The sequence below is a fragment of the Struthio camelus genome, chromosome 26 (assembly GCF_040807025.1).
Source record: "Struthio camelus isolate bStrCam1 chromosome 26, bStrCam1.hap1, whole genome shotgun sequence".
Lineage (NCBI taxonomy): Eukaryota > Metazoa > Chordata > Aves > Struthioniformes > Struthionidae > Struthio > Struthio camelus.
The window spans coordinates 6,163,005-6,176,060 of record NC_090967.1 but is presented as its reverse complement, the minus strand read 5'-3'; the positions used below and the strand labels follow the sequence as shown (position 1 = coordinate 6,176,060).

Genomic DNA, 13,056 nt, shown 5'->3' with positions numbered 1-13,056 from the left:
AGTTCATATTGTGCCAATAGAAATGTAGTGTTTATAAATCAGCAAAGAAGTGCCTACTTTCTTATCCCATTATGGGTATATATGGAGGTTCCTAGAAAAGCTACTTTACTTAGAGTTCTGCTCTGCAAAGAACATGGGGTAATGCTTAGAGTGTGAGGAAAATAGTTATTTTTCCCTTTGAAGATAAGTAGAAATAGCTGCATGTTTAGAACAAAATACATCCTTTTTTTATACCTGGGTGAAATGTAAAAGCAATTGTAATCACATTCATTATGTTTTGTTTCTAGTGCATTGATAATTTTGCCCGGAGTATTGGATATAACACTTCTTCTGACTTGCCTGACAAAGTTTTGCAGTTTGTTAGAGATCACCCTCTAATGGATAATTCTGTAAATCCAATTGGTAATAGGCCAGTGTTACTGAAAAGAGGTTCAAACTATACCAGGATTGTAGTAGACAGAGTCACTGGCCTTGATAAACAAACATATGACGTCATGTTTCTAGGAACAGGTAAGTGCTTTTAGGAAAAAAATTCTATACACTTTTTATGGATTTTCTTTCAAAATTTTTTTCTGAAACTTCTGAAAAGTAAAGTTTTGCATTTGGAAGCTGCCTTGCTAGTTTAATGTTTTCTTCCCAGTTAGATTAAATGTGCGTGGTTTGTTGGACATTAAAAGGCTCTGATTAGAAACTTTCTATATCAAAGGAGTCTCGACATAATGATATTTGCGAATTCCGGGATTGTTTGGGTTTTTTTTTTTTTCCCTGAGAAAAATCACTACCTCTCTCTTACTGAAATAAAATTAAAAATTGTTTTGAAGAATTTCAGAAATTCCTTATCCCAAGAATGGCTTGTGAATCTCTATCTAATTTCAACTTGAATTTTAAAGCGAAAATATTATGCAATGCTTAAACAAATTTCTCCTTTAAAATATATATTTCATTTTATGTAGAGGATGGATATTTGCATAAAGCTTTCAATTGGGAGGGGGAAATGTTCATTGTGGAAGAGCTACAGCTGTTTCTGTCTCCTGAGCCTGTACAGTCTCTCCAGCTGTCTTCTAAAAAGGTAGAACTTCTGTCCCTCCGTATGCGAAGTGACTGCTGTAATAGTTTTCCTCAGGCCTTCCTCTTCTGTATTGTTCTTTTGGCTCTTAAATACTCCGTGAATGTGTCATAATTCTACTTCTATCATGTGTTCATTAATAACAAAAGCACAATACCTTTTTTTATCTGTAGAAGATTTTCTGTGTATCAAAATATAACTGAAACGAGCCTTTATGTCAATTAAAAAATTAGGGAAGGAACTCTGTCGTTTTGCCTGTTATGCAAATCTGTTTTTTTTTCCTATCACCGTCTATTTTTATACCATCTATTCTTGCAAGATTTTTAGTTTACAGTGTTTTAGTAAGTAGTAGAAATTCTTACAATCCGTATTAGAAAATAACGGCTTTAAAATCTCACAGACCATTATAAAATAAAAACTCTCTCCTGCATTTCCAGGGAATGCTCTATGTAGGCTCTCAATCCCAAGTGGTACAGCTTCCAGTTTCTGAATGCCACCAATATAAATACTGCTTGGATTGCGTCTTGGCACGGGATCCTTACTGTGCATGGTCTCAGTCTTCTAATGAATGTGTTCTACTGACAAATCAAACTGGTGATACGAAGTAAGTAAAGAGATGTTTTTTTAGCTGTACGACTGATGTGAGATTGCTTTATAAATGCACTGTTACTGTCTGCAACACAGAACTCAGATGATCCCTAGAAATGGTATCATATAAGTGGGAACACTTTTTGTCTGGGTTTTTTTTTTTTAATCTTTTTTTTTCTCCTCCCCCCAGGAATTTAATTCAAAGTGTTAAATATGGGGATGCTTCCAGCTGTCTTAGTGTAGGTATGTGAACATTTATTTTAAGAGAGAACATTTTAATATTACGCAATTTAAAGTGCTTTTTTGGTCTGTGGTCACTGGAATTCTTGTGTGACAGAAAACCACACAGTTAAAAACATGTTGATTGTTACTTTTGAACTAAGACCATAAAAAAACAAACTCCATGGTGCGCTGCTACTGCCTTATGTTCTTAACCTCCTCAGTCTTGATGTCAGAATACTCTTGTTCAGATTGAAACTATTACTCTCAAGGGAAGCATAAATGTGAGCCGTTTGAGATTATTGGTATCTCCCCCACACCCACTTTGCGGAAATCACATGTCACGTCAGCCATCCTATTAAATCTGTCACTGCTCTAGGATACTGTTCTGCAGATACACAGCAAATACTATTCACAGGTGCATTTAAAAATAAGGCTATATGTTAGCAGCCATTTAAGATGACTTTTTTATTTTAATGGGATTGGGAAATTAATTTATTTTAATGTAGATTAACAGGTACGTGATCTGGTATTATTATTTAGTGACTTTGTAATGAGTGGCAGGATGCATTACTTTCTTCAGTGACACAAGATGTTTCTCTCTTCAGTTACGTGTTTTTAAAGTCAGCCTTATCTTTAGTCTTGTATATTTTAGACTGTGCTAAAAATGATAATAAGGTAATTAGTGGGACAGTAAGGGAACAGTCAGATGTAAACATCAAAGCATTTTTTGAAGATAAATCATTTACCCATATAAATGTTTAGGCGTAAGAAGCTGAATTTATTTGTGGTTGGCCACATATACAAGTGAGGCAAAATCAGGTGAGAATCTGGAAGTCTTTAATTTCTAGTTCCATATTCATTCTTTTAGTTGTCAGTGGAATAAAGCCAGCAAGATGCACTCTCTGCCCTTATCTCTCACTGAGAGGTGGTCAGACCTGTTAGTAATGGGATTTCTTTGTCTTTACCCCTTACCTGTTCATTACCCATTGTCAGACTGGTGAATGAAATTTGATATTTATTTAAATATGAATTTGGTTTTGTAAGTTAAACTAAACTTTCACTGTTCTTAATTAAAAATAATCTTCATAATTTCAGAAAATAGTGTGAGAAAATTTCTCTTTGCCCTTGGAAATTCTGTTCATCTTAAATGTGTTCCTCTGTCAAATCTGGCAAGCGTAGTGTGGAAGTTTAATGGGAGCAGACTTCAGGCTGAGGACTCTAAATACCTCCTCTATGATGGAGGAATAGTAATATTTAATGTGACGATGGATGAGGCTGGATTCTATGATTGTCTCTCAGTAGAGAAAGCCAAAGGGAAAGAATTCCTTATCACTGTGGCCAGCTATGCCCTTTACGCCCAACAAAAGTCAGACGATGCAAACGTTAATGGCACAACAAGCACACTTAACGAAACAGCAGCTGTGAGTTTTAAGTCTTCAGTACCAACTTCTTTACTGAAGGAGGCAGCAAAACAAAAATCCACGGACAACCAAAAAGAGAATCTTGTTTTAAAACTTCTAGGGGCTGGTTTTGCTCTTCTCTTTTCTTTCTTGTTGGTTTGGAACTTCTACAAGGGCCATTTATCTCTACCTTGGAAGAGCAGAGAAACCAGCTCAAGAACAGCCAGTACAGATTGCTTGGGAAGTCCAGGACTGGCTACAGAGGGATCAGGCTGCGTAAGGAAAAGCTCAGCCACACGAGAAAACGTGTCTTCTGTTAATGAGTCAATACCACTTGTGAGCTTTTCCTCAGAAAGGAAGTGCAGCCCTAATGCACAGCGCAGTGCAAGTTTTACAGGGAGCTCCGGGAGCTTGCAGCTCGCAGAGTTGTTTGGTTGAAGATAACGTATTTCCTCTTAAGGAATGTGGAATGTAAATTTGAGTAGGAGTCAGAAGCTCAGAATTCAAGATGACAAGCTGCATTGTATATTTATATAAATGTGTTTCCAGTTACTACTTTTAAAAACAAAATTCCTTGTTTGGGTACCTTTTTTGACATGATAGAACCATAAAAATAAATTTATTTCTAAAATTGACACTGATCCACTTTTTTGTAATGTCGGGGTTGCCCAATTACAGAAACTAATACTTTGGAAGCTAATCATATTTGGTATTTAGTGCTTTCACCTTCAGACTTTCTGCTTAATCCATGAATAGCAACTAATTAAATCTCCTTGTGCCCCAGGAGGTTGATGTTATCCTCATTTTACATATGAGGTTAAATAACTTGTCACTGACCACAGTGAGTATAGGTGTCAGATCTGACACTTTATTAGAAGTTCCTGAGCCATCTTCCTATATTTTAACTTTTTCTGTTGTCTCCTCCTTTACCCTTTATTATTTAAGCTTTCAAAACACTTGACATACATCTATTTTTCTAGTGTATTTTTATAAACTTTATGAAACATCTTCTGTCCAAAGACCTTCATGAATCAGCTCCTATGTACTGCATAGCTGATCTAAATTTATTTCTGAGATATGGTGAAAATTCAGACGCTGTAGCTGCTTTTGTTAAAGGCCATTGAACATTAAGCATTTTGTCTGAAACACTTCTTTATCTTAATAAATAAGTGTTCTCTGACATTTTCTTGTTTGGAAAATAACTTGGGTTCTCTGTCAGTGAAATCCCTGAAGAAATGCCCTCACTCTGTCTCTTGCCAGACATGCATAGAGTACAAGATCTCTTCTAGATGCAGTTTTCCAGTTCTCATGTAGCCATGGAAGGAGAAATCTGCTTGGAAATGGATTCTCCTATGTGGAAGTCTATACCAACCATAGCAAGACACCTGCTTTCTAAGAATTCTCAGTTTAACTGGAAACTAAGATGATATGTACAACATGAATATCTGGATAGGAGGAGAGGACAGAGAAGCAGCTACTCAATGCTTTTTTTCCCCTTACAACATAAATAGGATAAGCTTTTTTACACTGGAGCAAAGTGACAGTCTCTTTTTGGATGTATTCATTCTCCCTGGATCAGACTATCCTTCAGTTTTGTTTTGTAACAATGATTTCTTGTTTATTTTGTTCAAATACCAGAGGAGGTGAGGCCAGCTGTTGAACTTCTAAGAAACAGATTCACAGATGTCTGTATCTGCCTGTTTTCCTGATACTACTCAAGACACTAATGTTTGCACTTTTCATGGAAGGATGTAAAGGTGGGAATACTGTCAGCCTTTCTAGCAAAATGAAGTAATAGGCACAAAGTGTGGGCAAGAGAATTACATATGAGAAATGGACATTTGAAAATTAAGAGTGGATGGCAGTTGGCAAACCGTTTTGCCAGGGCCTGTCTGGCTGCCTTTCAATGATGGTGTCAGTGCAATGCAAAAACAAGATCTGAGGTGCCTATCTTGACTCACAGTTTGAAAGGGATTCTACTTCCTTATAGGGTTCCTTTACCTTTATTCCTTCTCTCGCTACGCAAAGACTTATAGCTTATATGGAGATTAATGATATGGACTGGATAGTGGTATGTAACTAATAACACAGGAAGTGATCAAAACTTCTATTCTTATCTTTGGGGACACTGACTGTCTCCCCTCAGTAGGAGGGAATAGAGGTGGAATACAAAACTCTATTTCAGAAAATCCTCACAAGGCTGCAAGCGTTTGGTTTTAGTTCAATTCCTGCTGATCCAATTACCCTAATTTAAATGTGTAAAATAATTAGCTTTTAAGAAGAGTTGTAGATAACTTAACACTAACAGGTCAATATGAAAGATATTGTGCCCTACTTTCAGTAGTATCTTCAGTGCCATTTATTTTAGTCCTTTTGTCATTGGTTGCCATGTTGCACATAGGAAAGACAGAGAATGTGGGGCAAAAGGAGTGCTGGTGCTGAACTGTAACGGAGCCAAGGTAGTCCTGGGGCTGCTTGTTCAGTTGCCAACTCAGGTTAGAACAGCCCCCAGGAGCTGCTCCAACTTAAATCCTGCAATGACTTTTCTGAGCGTACAGCGATATACTGTAAAAACATAAACCTTCCCCATAGCTTCTAATGTTGGTTCAGCTCATGGGGCCAGAAATCTTCTATGTTGTGAGCTGCTGCTGTTCTTTCAAAGCATCACCTTACTGTGCTCAGAATACATCTAGCAGATGTTGTGCTTGAAATTACTGGCAGCAGACCACAGCCTCTTAGTAGTAGGGGCAATAGCATGATGAACACAGGGACGAAGAATTGTACCTGCAAGGTAAACCTCCCTTCTAAAGACATTACAGAAAAAAGGTGAAGGTGATACATTGAAAGCAGAGAGTGGCAAGTGGTTGTGCTATTGCTAGTGTTCATATTGTTACATTGTTTGAACTCTGATGTGAATATTACTAAATTATGAATGTTACTCCCACCTTGTCTTGTAAAATTACTAGTATGTAGCTTACTATTTTGGTGCAAGCCACAGCAATGTCCTGAAGTTAATGCATGGAGAAATTAATGTGCAGAACTGGCTGGGATTAACAAAAGCTCTCCTGGGGAAATTTCCTATTAAAGCAAGTGTCCTAGTAAGTAAAGAGTATAAAGGGGAACGGGATCATCCCATAGCAACGTAACTCAGCACCACTGGCAGTCTACTCATAGGAAGCATGGTAATAGAACAGTGCAATATTCTTAAGTGAAACTGAGGCACAGTAAGAGTTCAGTGAGAAGCGTTAATATTCAATCAAGATTTGAGTGTATTGGTAAAGCTATCCACAAGGAAACGTGGGAATAGTTTCCTGTCAAAGCCAGGCTTTAGGTTCATCCCTAGGCATGTTTGTATGGGAAGCTTGTTTGTATAGGAAGCTATTACCCACTCTAAAACCTCTGCCTGTGCTTACACACTTGTCCACAGCTCCAAAGTTAGTGACATGATTTAAAGCCCAGAATAATTACAGTCAATAGGATTGATTCACTCTGCTCAGTATAGTTGATAATGACCAATTTTGATTTTTGTCACAAACACATTAAAACATGGGGTTCACAAGTGGCCCCATCCTTGTCGTCTTTGCTGTGTGTGGAAGCACTAGAGTTGAGACACATTGTGTTTTGTCTGCAGAGGAAAGCAAGCCATGCCAGGAGCAGCTGCTATATGCAAAGTTTCCACTGAGAACCTGTTATATATAATGTTGAAAAGGAACAGACGTTAAAAAATCCATTCCTGCTCTGGCTTTCATTAGGCTAGGGCGCTGGTGCAGCATCTCTACCCTCATGATTAAAAATGCATCTTATTTCTAGACTGACCTGCTCAGCTTCTACTTCTAGCCCTTAGAGCTTGTTATACTTGTGTTGGCTAAACTGAAGAGCATTCTTGCATCAAATTTCTACCAGGAAGTTTTCTGTAGCTGTGATCAAGTCACGCCGTATCCTTTTCTTTGAGGAACAGATGAAGCAGTTTTGATTTCTTTCAAAGCACAGCGTGTTTTGTTCATTCTCATGGCTCTCCTATTACCCCTCTCCCTTTTTTCAGCATCCTGGAGCTGTGGGCACCAGATGTGGGCAGAGGGTTCCCGCTGTGGAGCAGAGGCAACAGCTCTTCCCTCCAGCTCCGTGCCTGGTTATCACAGCTGAGAGCTGCGCTAGCTCCTCTGGCTGCAGTGGCTCGCTAGGAGTGGCTGATTGCTAACTATCCACTCTGCTTCCCCAAACCTTTTCAGCATCCCTTCTTCCCAGGATATTTCCTCATTTCATAAAAATATATTAATGACTTATGTTAATTTTCCACTTGTATAAATGACTTCATAAAAGAGCAAACAACAAAGAAAAGTATATTTCTGAATATGTCTAGCCTAAGATAAAATAAGACTTTTTTTTTTTAATGGATAGCCAGCACGTTTTAAAATCCCAGCGTAGCGCTCTAATTAAGCACGTCGTAATTCATCAGGCCCCGGGCTTGTGGCGGGGCGGCCGCGGGAGGCGGTGGGCAGCGGCAGGGCGGCGCGGGCGGGCGCAGGCCCGGCTCTGCCCGGCAGGTGGTGCCGCCGAGCCGGCTCCGGCTCCGGGGATAAAGTCGGGAGAAGGAGCGGAGAAATGTGACCGAGATGGGGCAGTTGGCAGGGGGAGGAAGCGGATAAAAAAAAAAAATAGAACAAAGAAATCGCAGTCGAGACAAGCGGCAGAGGTGGCTGCACTTCTTAGGCTGCGGGGGAAAACTTGCGGGGCTGCCGGAGCAGCAGCGAGCAGGCGGCTTTGTCTACAAGGGTTTGCAAAAGCACCACCTAATCCTGCCGCTCCCCTCCCATGCTGAAGGGAAGAAGGGATCCCGGGAGCCAGACAGAAGGGGGAACTGCTGGGGACTGCAACATCGCGGCGTCCGGGGGTGTGCCGAAGTTCCCTGCGGAGCACCCTGGGCTGGTGCTGGGTGTGGGCGCCCGCAGGCCGGGGGGGTCCGGGCGGCCCCTGCCCTCGCTGCCCCGCACGCTCGGGGATTACTGGGCGTTTCGAGCCAACAGCAAAACTAGCAGATTTCAAAGTGAAATTCCGGAGGAAATTTAAAGAGCATCCGGATCCGGAGAAAGACAGAGAAAGAAAGAGGAAGGGAGAAATAAATCAAAACGTGGAGAGAATCTAAGGCAGCCGAAAGAAAGGACGGGAGAGAAAGAAGCTGACACCCAGGCAGAGATGGGGTGAGACTGGCAGTTTATTATTCTTGCATTGCTTTTATTATTCATGGCAGCTGTGCTATTTTTAAGGTAACTGCTAAAGAAATGAAGGTTTTAAAAATGCATTTTATCCCTATTGCGAGCTTTAAAGTTTAGACTTAGCTTTTTTTTTTTAGGGCTTTGAAAGTAGGTAATTGCAACTCTCTGCAACTCCTTTAAATAAACTTGTGTGTAAGGAAAGCCTCCAGTGATATCCATATGTTGTATTAAATCTAAACTGGAGGGGATGGGGGGATTGGAGCTGGGCTGCGTTTGCAAACTTTCCCAGAAGTTAGAAATTACAGATTTTGTTTGGCTGCTGTGACTTTGGCATACAGTTAAATGGATCCTGTTTGCATTTCTAAATGGATAAATGGCTGATTGAAAATCCTTGGTGATTACGTTTATGATCCCCTCAGATTTTCCAAGGGTGAAATATGCTGTATGGATGTGGCAGTGGATTTTGGAATGGAAATAGGAGCTTAGCCTGGTATTTAATTTATGCCTAGTAGTTATAAGCCTCAGTCATGTAATTTTAAGGACCTGACACGTTGTTGTGAGTTTCTTGTGCAATAAACTCTTCCTGGGTGTTTGAAAGCACAGTGGAACTGTAGGAAGCCTATCTGATCAACTCCCTCTAAACGTTTGGGTTTGACGTTATAAGAGAAATAATAAGTAAAATTCTTAGTGGCTTGTTTTCCTCTTGCTAATTTTCCTCTTGGACTACATAGATAAATCTGCGTTTTATTGTTCCATCATTTTAAGAGGCAGAAAAGGTAGAGGCAAAAAAGTCAAAGTGACACCAGTGTGAATCTGACATAGATCCTCTGAAGTTAGCAGAGTATATGCTGATCTGGGTTAAATCAGAAAGTGTCTCTATTTTCCTGTAACTTTCTGGTGATCCATAAAGTTACTGTAAAACTTTTAGAATTGCTAGGAAGGGTGTAGCAAGCAGGTAGGGTGGGACTAGCACTTTATTATCCCCTGTGATGGGATGAATACTTCTTGAACCTACCATGGTTACGCCCAGAAGCTAAGTGACTTCTTTAGAGGGTTGCCAGTTCCCATGAAAAATGTTGAGACAGTATCATCATCTCGGTCTGCTTATATTTCGCTGTATAATTACAGTGCTGTAGCAGCAAGACTATTGATAAGACAGAAGTGACATTTCCACCCCAAATTCCCTCTTTTCACTTAAAATTCCTGAGTTAGTGTCTTTCTGCTTGTACATGGATCACATAGGACTATTGAATAGCTTTCAGCAGCGTTTAGATTCCTCTGGGTGCAAGAGAGATTAACAGAGCATCACTTCTTACGTCACTTTCTGACAGTTGATTTTAGTTAACTTATTTTTAAAGCAGGGACTCTAGTCTTCGTTCCTCCATATTAGATTTCTTTGTAATATCGTGTTCTGATTTTCATGGATAAACTGTCCCTGGACTCTTTTGTAACTACTGCATTGTAGGTATTAATGCATTAGCACTTCTTCTTTGAAGAGCCTAGTTGTAAATAACACTTGATCCTGACGGAAGTGAATTTAGTTATGTCCTAGCTGAGTCTCCGGTAGACATTTTTCCGCATTTCAGATGAACGTCTCTGACTTTCTGCCAATGGTATTGTCAAATATAAGCATAGGGAGATGTAACTGGCTTCTAATTTGTGCAGTATAGGGTTTACTCACTTGTCACATATATCAAACAATGAATTTGCCCACTCATCTATGTTGCCATCCCGCTGACCTCTACTAAACAGACGATTTGAACTGGCCTTGCCAAAGGGGCTGCTGGATGTGCCTTTGGAGCTCTGGCAAGGGCAGATCTAAAATAGCAGCAGATCCAGATCCAAGCGAGTTGTTCTGGTAAATCTGAGCAGGCATCCATGCCTAGAAGTACCAAGGATGCTGTGGTTCATAAAGAAGATGCACAGGCGGAGTATGTGTTGGACACAGGAGAGTCATGGAGGGTTTTGAAATGCACATATATCTCCACCTCTCTGGTTCTAATTATTGCTGGTCATATTTTCTGGACAATATAAAGAATAAGAGGCAGTCTGGCTTTGCTATTTTTCACCTTTATGTGCTTTACAGGCTTTCAGCAACGGTCTGTGTGACAGTCAAAGAAAGAGCTACCGAAGCTTAGCAGCAGAAGTAACGGGTGTCCCAGAAAGTGAATGTGCAGATCATGTCATAGACATCCAATAGCAGGGTATGCAGCAGCCAAGATGCTCTGTAGATGAAGACAGGTTTCCAATAGAAAAATTGTCTCTCTGCTATGTTATGTCTTTAAATGCCCTTGATCCCTTTTCTCTGTGCCTGACCTTGCATGCTTGCCGCTATTCCCTACGCTGATCCGACAGGAGCATATTCAGCCAGGATTCCTATGCTGCCCTTTATCTGCAGACAGGCCGGGAGGCAGCTGCTTTTCATTCTTGTGCTAAGCCCTGCTGCGTAATCCCTTGGGAGTGGAGGAGGCAGAGGGGAAAGCAGCCCATAGCCAGCTTCCATTGCTGAAGCTGCACTACTCCACCTTTCCTTTGTGGCTGCAAGGTGGAAGTCTGACCTCCTTCAATCCCATCTGGACCCTAGTAGCATCTATGCATTTTCCCCAAGGTGACATTATGCAGTGCAGACTGAAAGCAAAGCTGTAGCTAAGAAGGCTTGAAAACCTGCCTGGTGGTTAGAACAAAGGGCTATGAATCGGCCCTCCTAAACTTTGTTCCCAAAGCAGTGAGGTTTTGCAGTTTGGTGTCTTAACAATCAGTGTCCTAGGGGCTAGTGCCCAAATTCTAGGCAGGCAATATCAAAGCACACCCTCTGCACTCATTTGCAAGGAGCAGTAGTTTCTATAGGCTCTGGAGGGAGTTACACCCAGTCCCTAAGACGAGGGATTAGACTTTTGGGAGAAACGTAATGGGAAAGAGATGAGGTTTGACTCTCAGTCCGGTTAACCAACACTTCCTCCCCAAACAGCACTGACATAAGAGTCAGCAGTAATTCAGGCTGCTGAGGGAAGATAAAAGGAAACAAAGACAGACAGCAGTGGGGGAGGAGAAGAGGGAAGGATTAGTTCTCATGCCCTCTCTGTGTTCCAGTTCTGCCTCTTGAAATACTGGGCTCTGTCTGTCTGAAACACACTTCTCCCCCGAAAAAACATTTTCTCCAGAGCAGGGCAGCTCAGTAGGTTTCTCACACACGAGTGCTCTGGCTGGGTGATCCAACAGAAGGAAGAGCCCAGTCCCTGACGCAGCCAGCACAGCCTCCCAGCTGACTCAGCGTGGCGGTGGGCTGAGCTCCAGAGCTGAGCCACATATCTTTCATGCTCACATGCTCTCGCATACCCCTTTCTTCTCTGCACAAGCTGCTCTTTGGACACCCGTCCAGGAAACTAGACCTTGCAGGGGGAAGGAACTTTCGGAAAGATTGCAGTGATAGTTGAGAAGTGCCCACCACAGCAGCTAGGAAATCTTTACCATGCTAACCTGATACTGTGACTAGCAACGGGCCTTTATCAAAGGAGGACCTGTGCTTTTGGGGCTTGTTTGTTGTGGCTGTTTATTGAGCCTGACCACTGGGCACACATTTTTATATGTGCTTTGAAGGTATTCTGCTGCTCAGAGGAAACGTACCACCGAATCAGCAGCAGGAGCAGACCCTCTCGCTCCCAAGCCCTTCCCTGCTGTCATGGCTGAGCACTGTTGTGCCCATGGTTCATGGAAACGGATGATTCTACTGATGTGGTCCTTTGTGGCTTACAAGGCGTTTTTGTTCGGTTTTTAGATGAAGGGGGATCATAGGCTGCCTAGATCTAGAGCAAGGTATTTAAAGTGATTACCCTCTCTGCATCCAAGTGGAGAGAGGCTCCTTTCTCTGACAAGTAAATGAATATCTCTGCAAAGAGAAGCCCCAGTGAGAGCGGAGGTGCAGGCTAGAGAACAGCACAAGAACTTCCTAGGGATGCCCTTGACTGAACCCCATCCAAGAGCACCAAGGCAATTGCAGCTAATGAGAACTGAGCTCAGCCTTGCCAGCGTATTCCAGCTACTGCCTCAGTGGCTAAAAAGGCCTTATTCCTAAACCCCAGAGCTATTCAATATTTGTGTTCCTGGAGTGCTCCAAGGGAGAAAACTCTTCCGGAGACTCGCCCACCAAATCTCTCTCTTAAAAATCTATAGGTAACAATTGTGTCTAGGATTAAATCCCTGTCTTTTGTCACATGCCTCACTTTGGAACTGATAGCAGGGCAGGAACAGTAGCATCTGTTTGGAGAACAGCAACTCTTGAAAGCTTCTCCAAAGCAAAAATATCAAAGATTGTTCTCTCTGGTCATACAGCAAAGGGGGTAGGTAAGCAGGATTTGATAAGTAAATCAGTTAACCAAATAGGCATGTCACAGGCAGGAAGAGAGGATAGTGAGGCCCAATTTAATGAGGGTGCAAAATAGAAGGATCTCAAAGTAGGAAAAATCCTCCAGATTGCACAGAGAATAGGAGAGAAACAAGGACAAAGCATGAGCCAAATGCAGCTGTGCTGTAGGGACAGCTGTAGGGCCTCCCCATACCCTCTGCAGAA

General features: G+C 41.6%; 1 protein-coding gene across 3 annotated transcripts in view; it reads left to right on the top strand.

Moving 5' to 3' along the window:
* Positions 1-13,056, top strand: part of HOMER3 (homer scaffold protein 3) — a 38,138-nt gene that overhangs the window by 6,306 nt on the left and 18,776 nt on the right. For all 3 annotated transcript variants that reach the window (XM_068920393.1, XM_068920392.1, XM_068920394.1), the window contains 3 exons: positions 288-510; positions 954-1,069; positions 1,504-1,670. In XM_068920393.1, the coding sequence (XP_068776494.1) occupies positions 288-510; positions 954-1,069; positions 1,504-1,670 (506 nt within the window). The remainder of the gene's footprint in view (positions 1-287; positions 511-953; positions 1,070-1,503; positions 1,671-13,056) is intronic.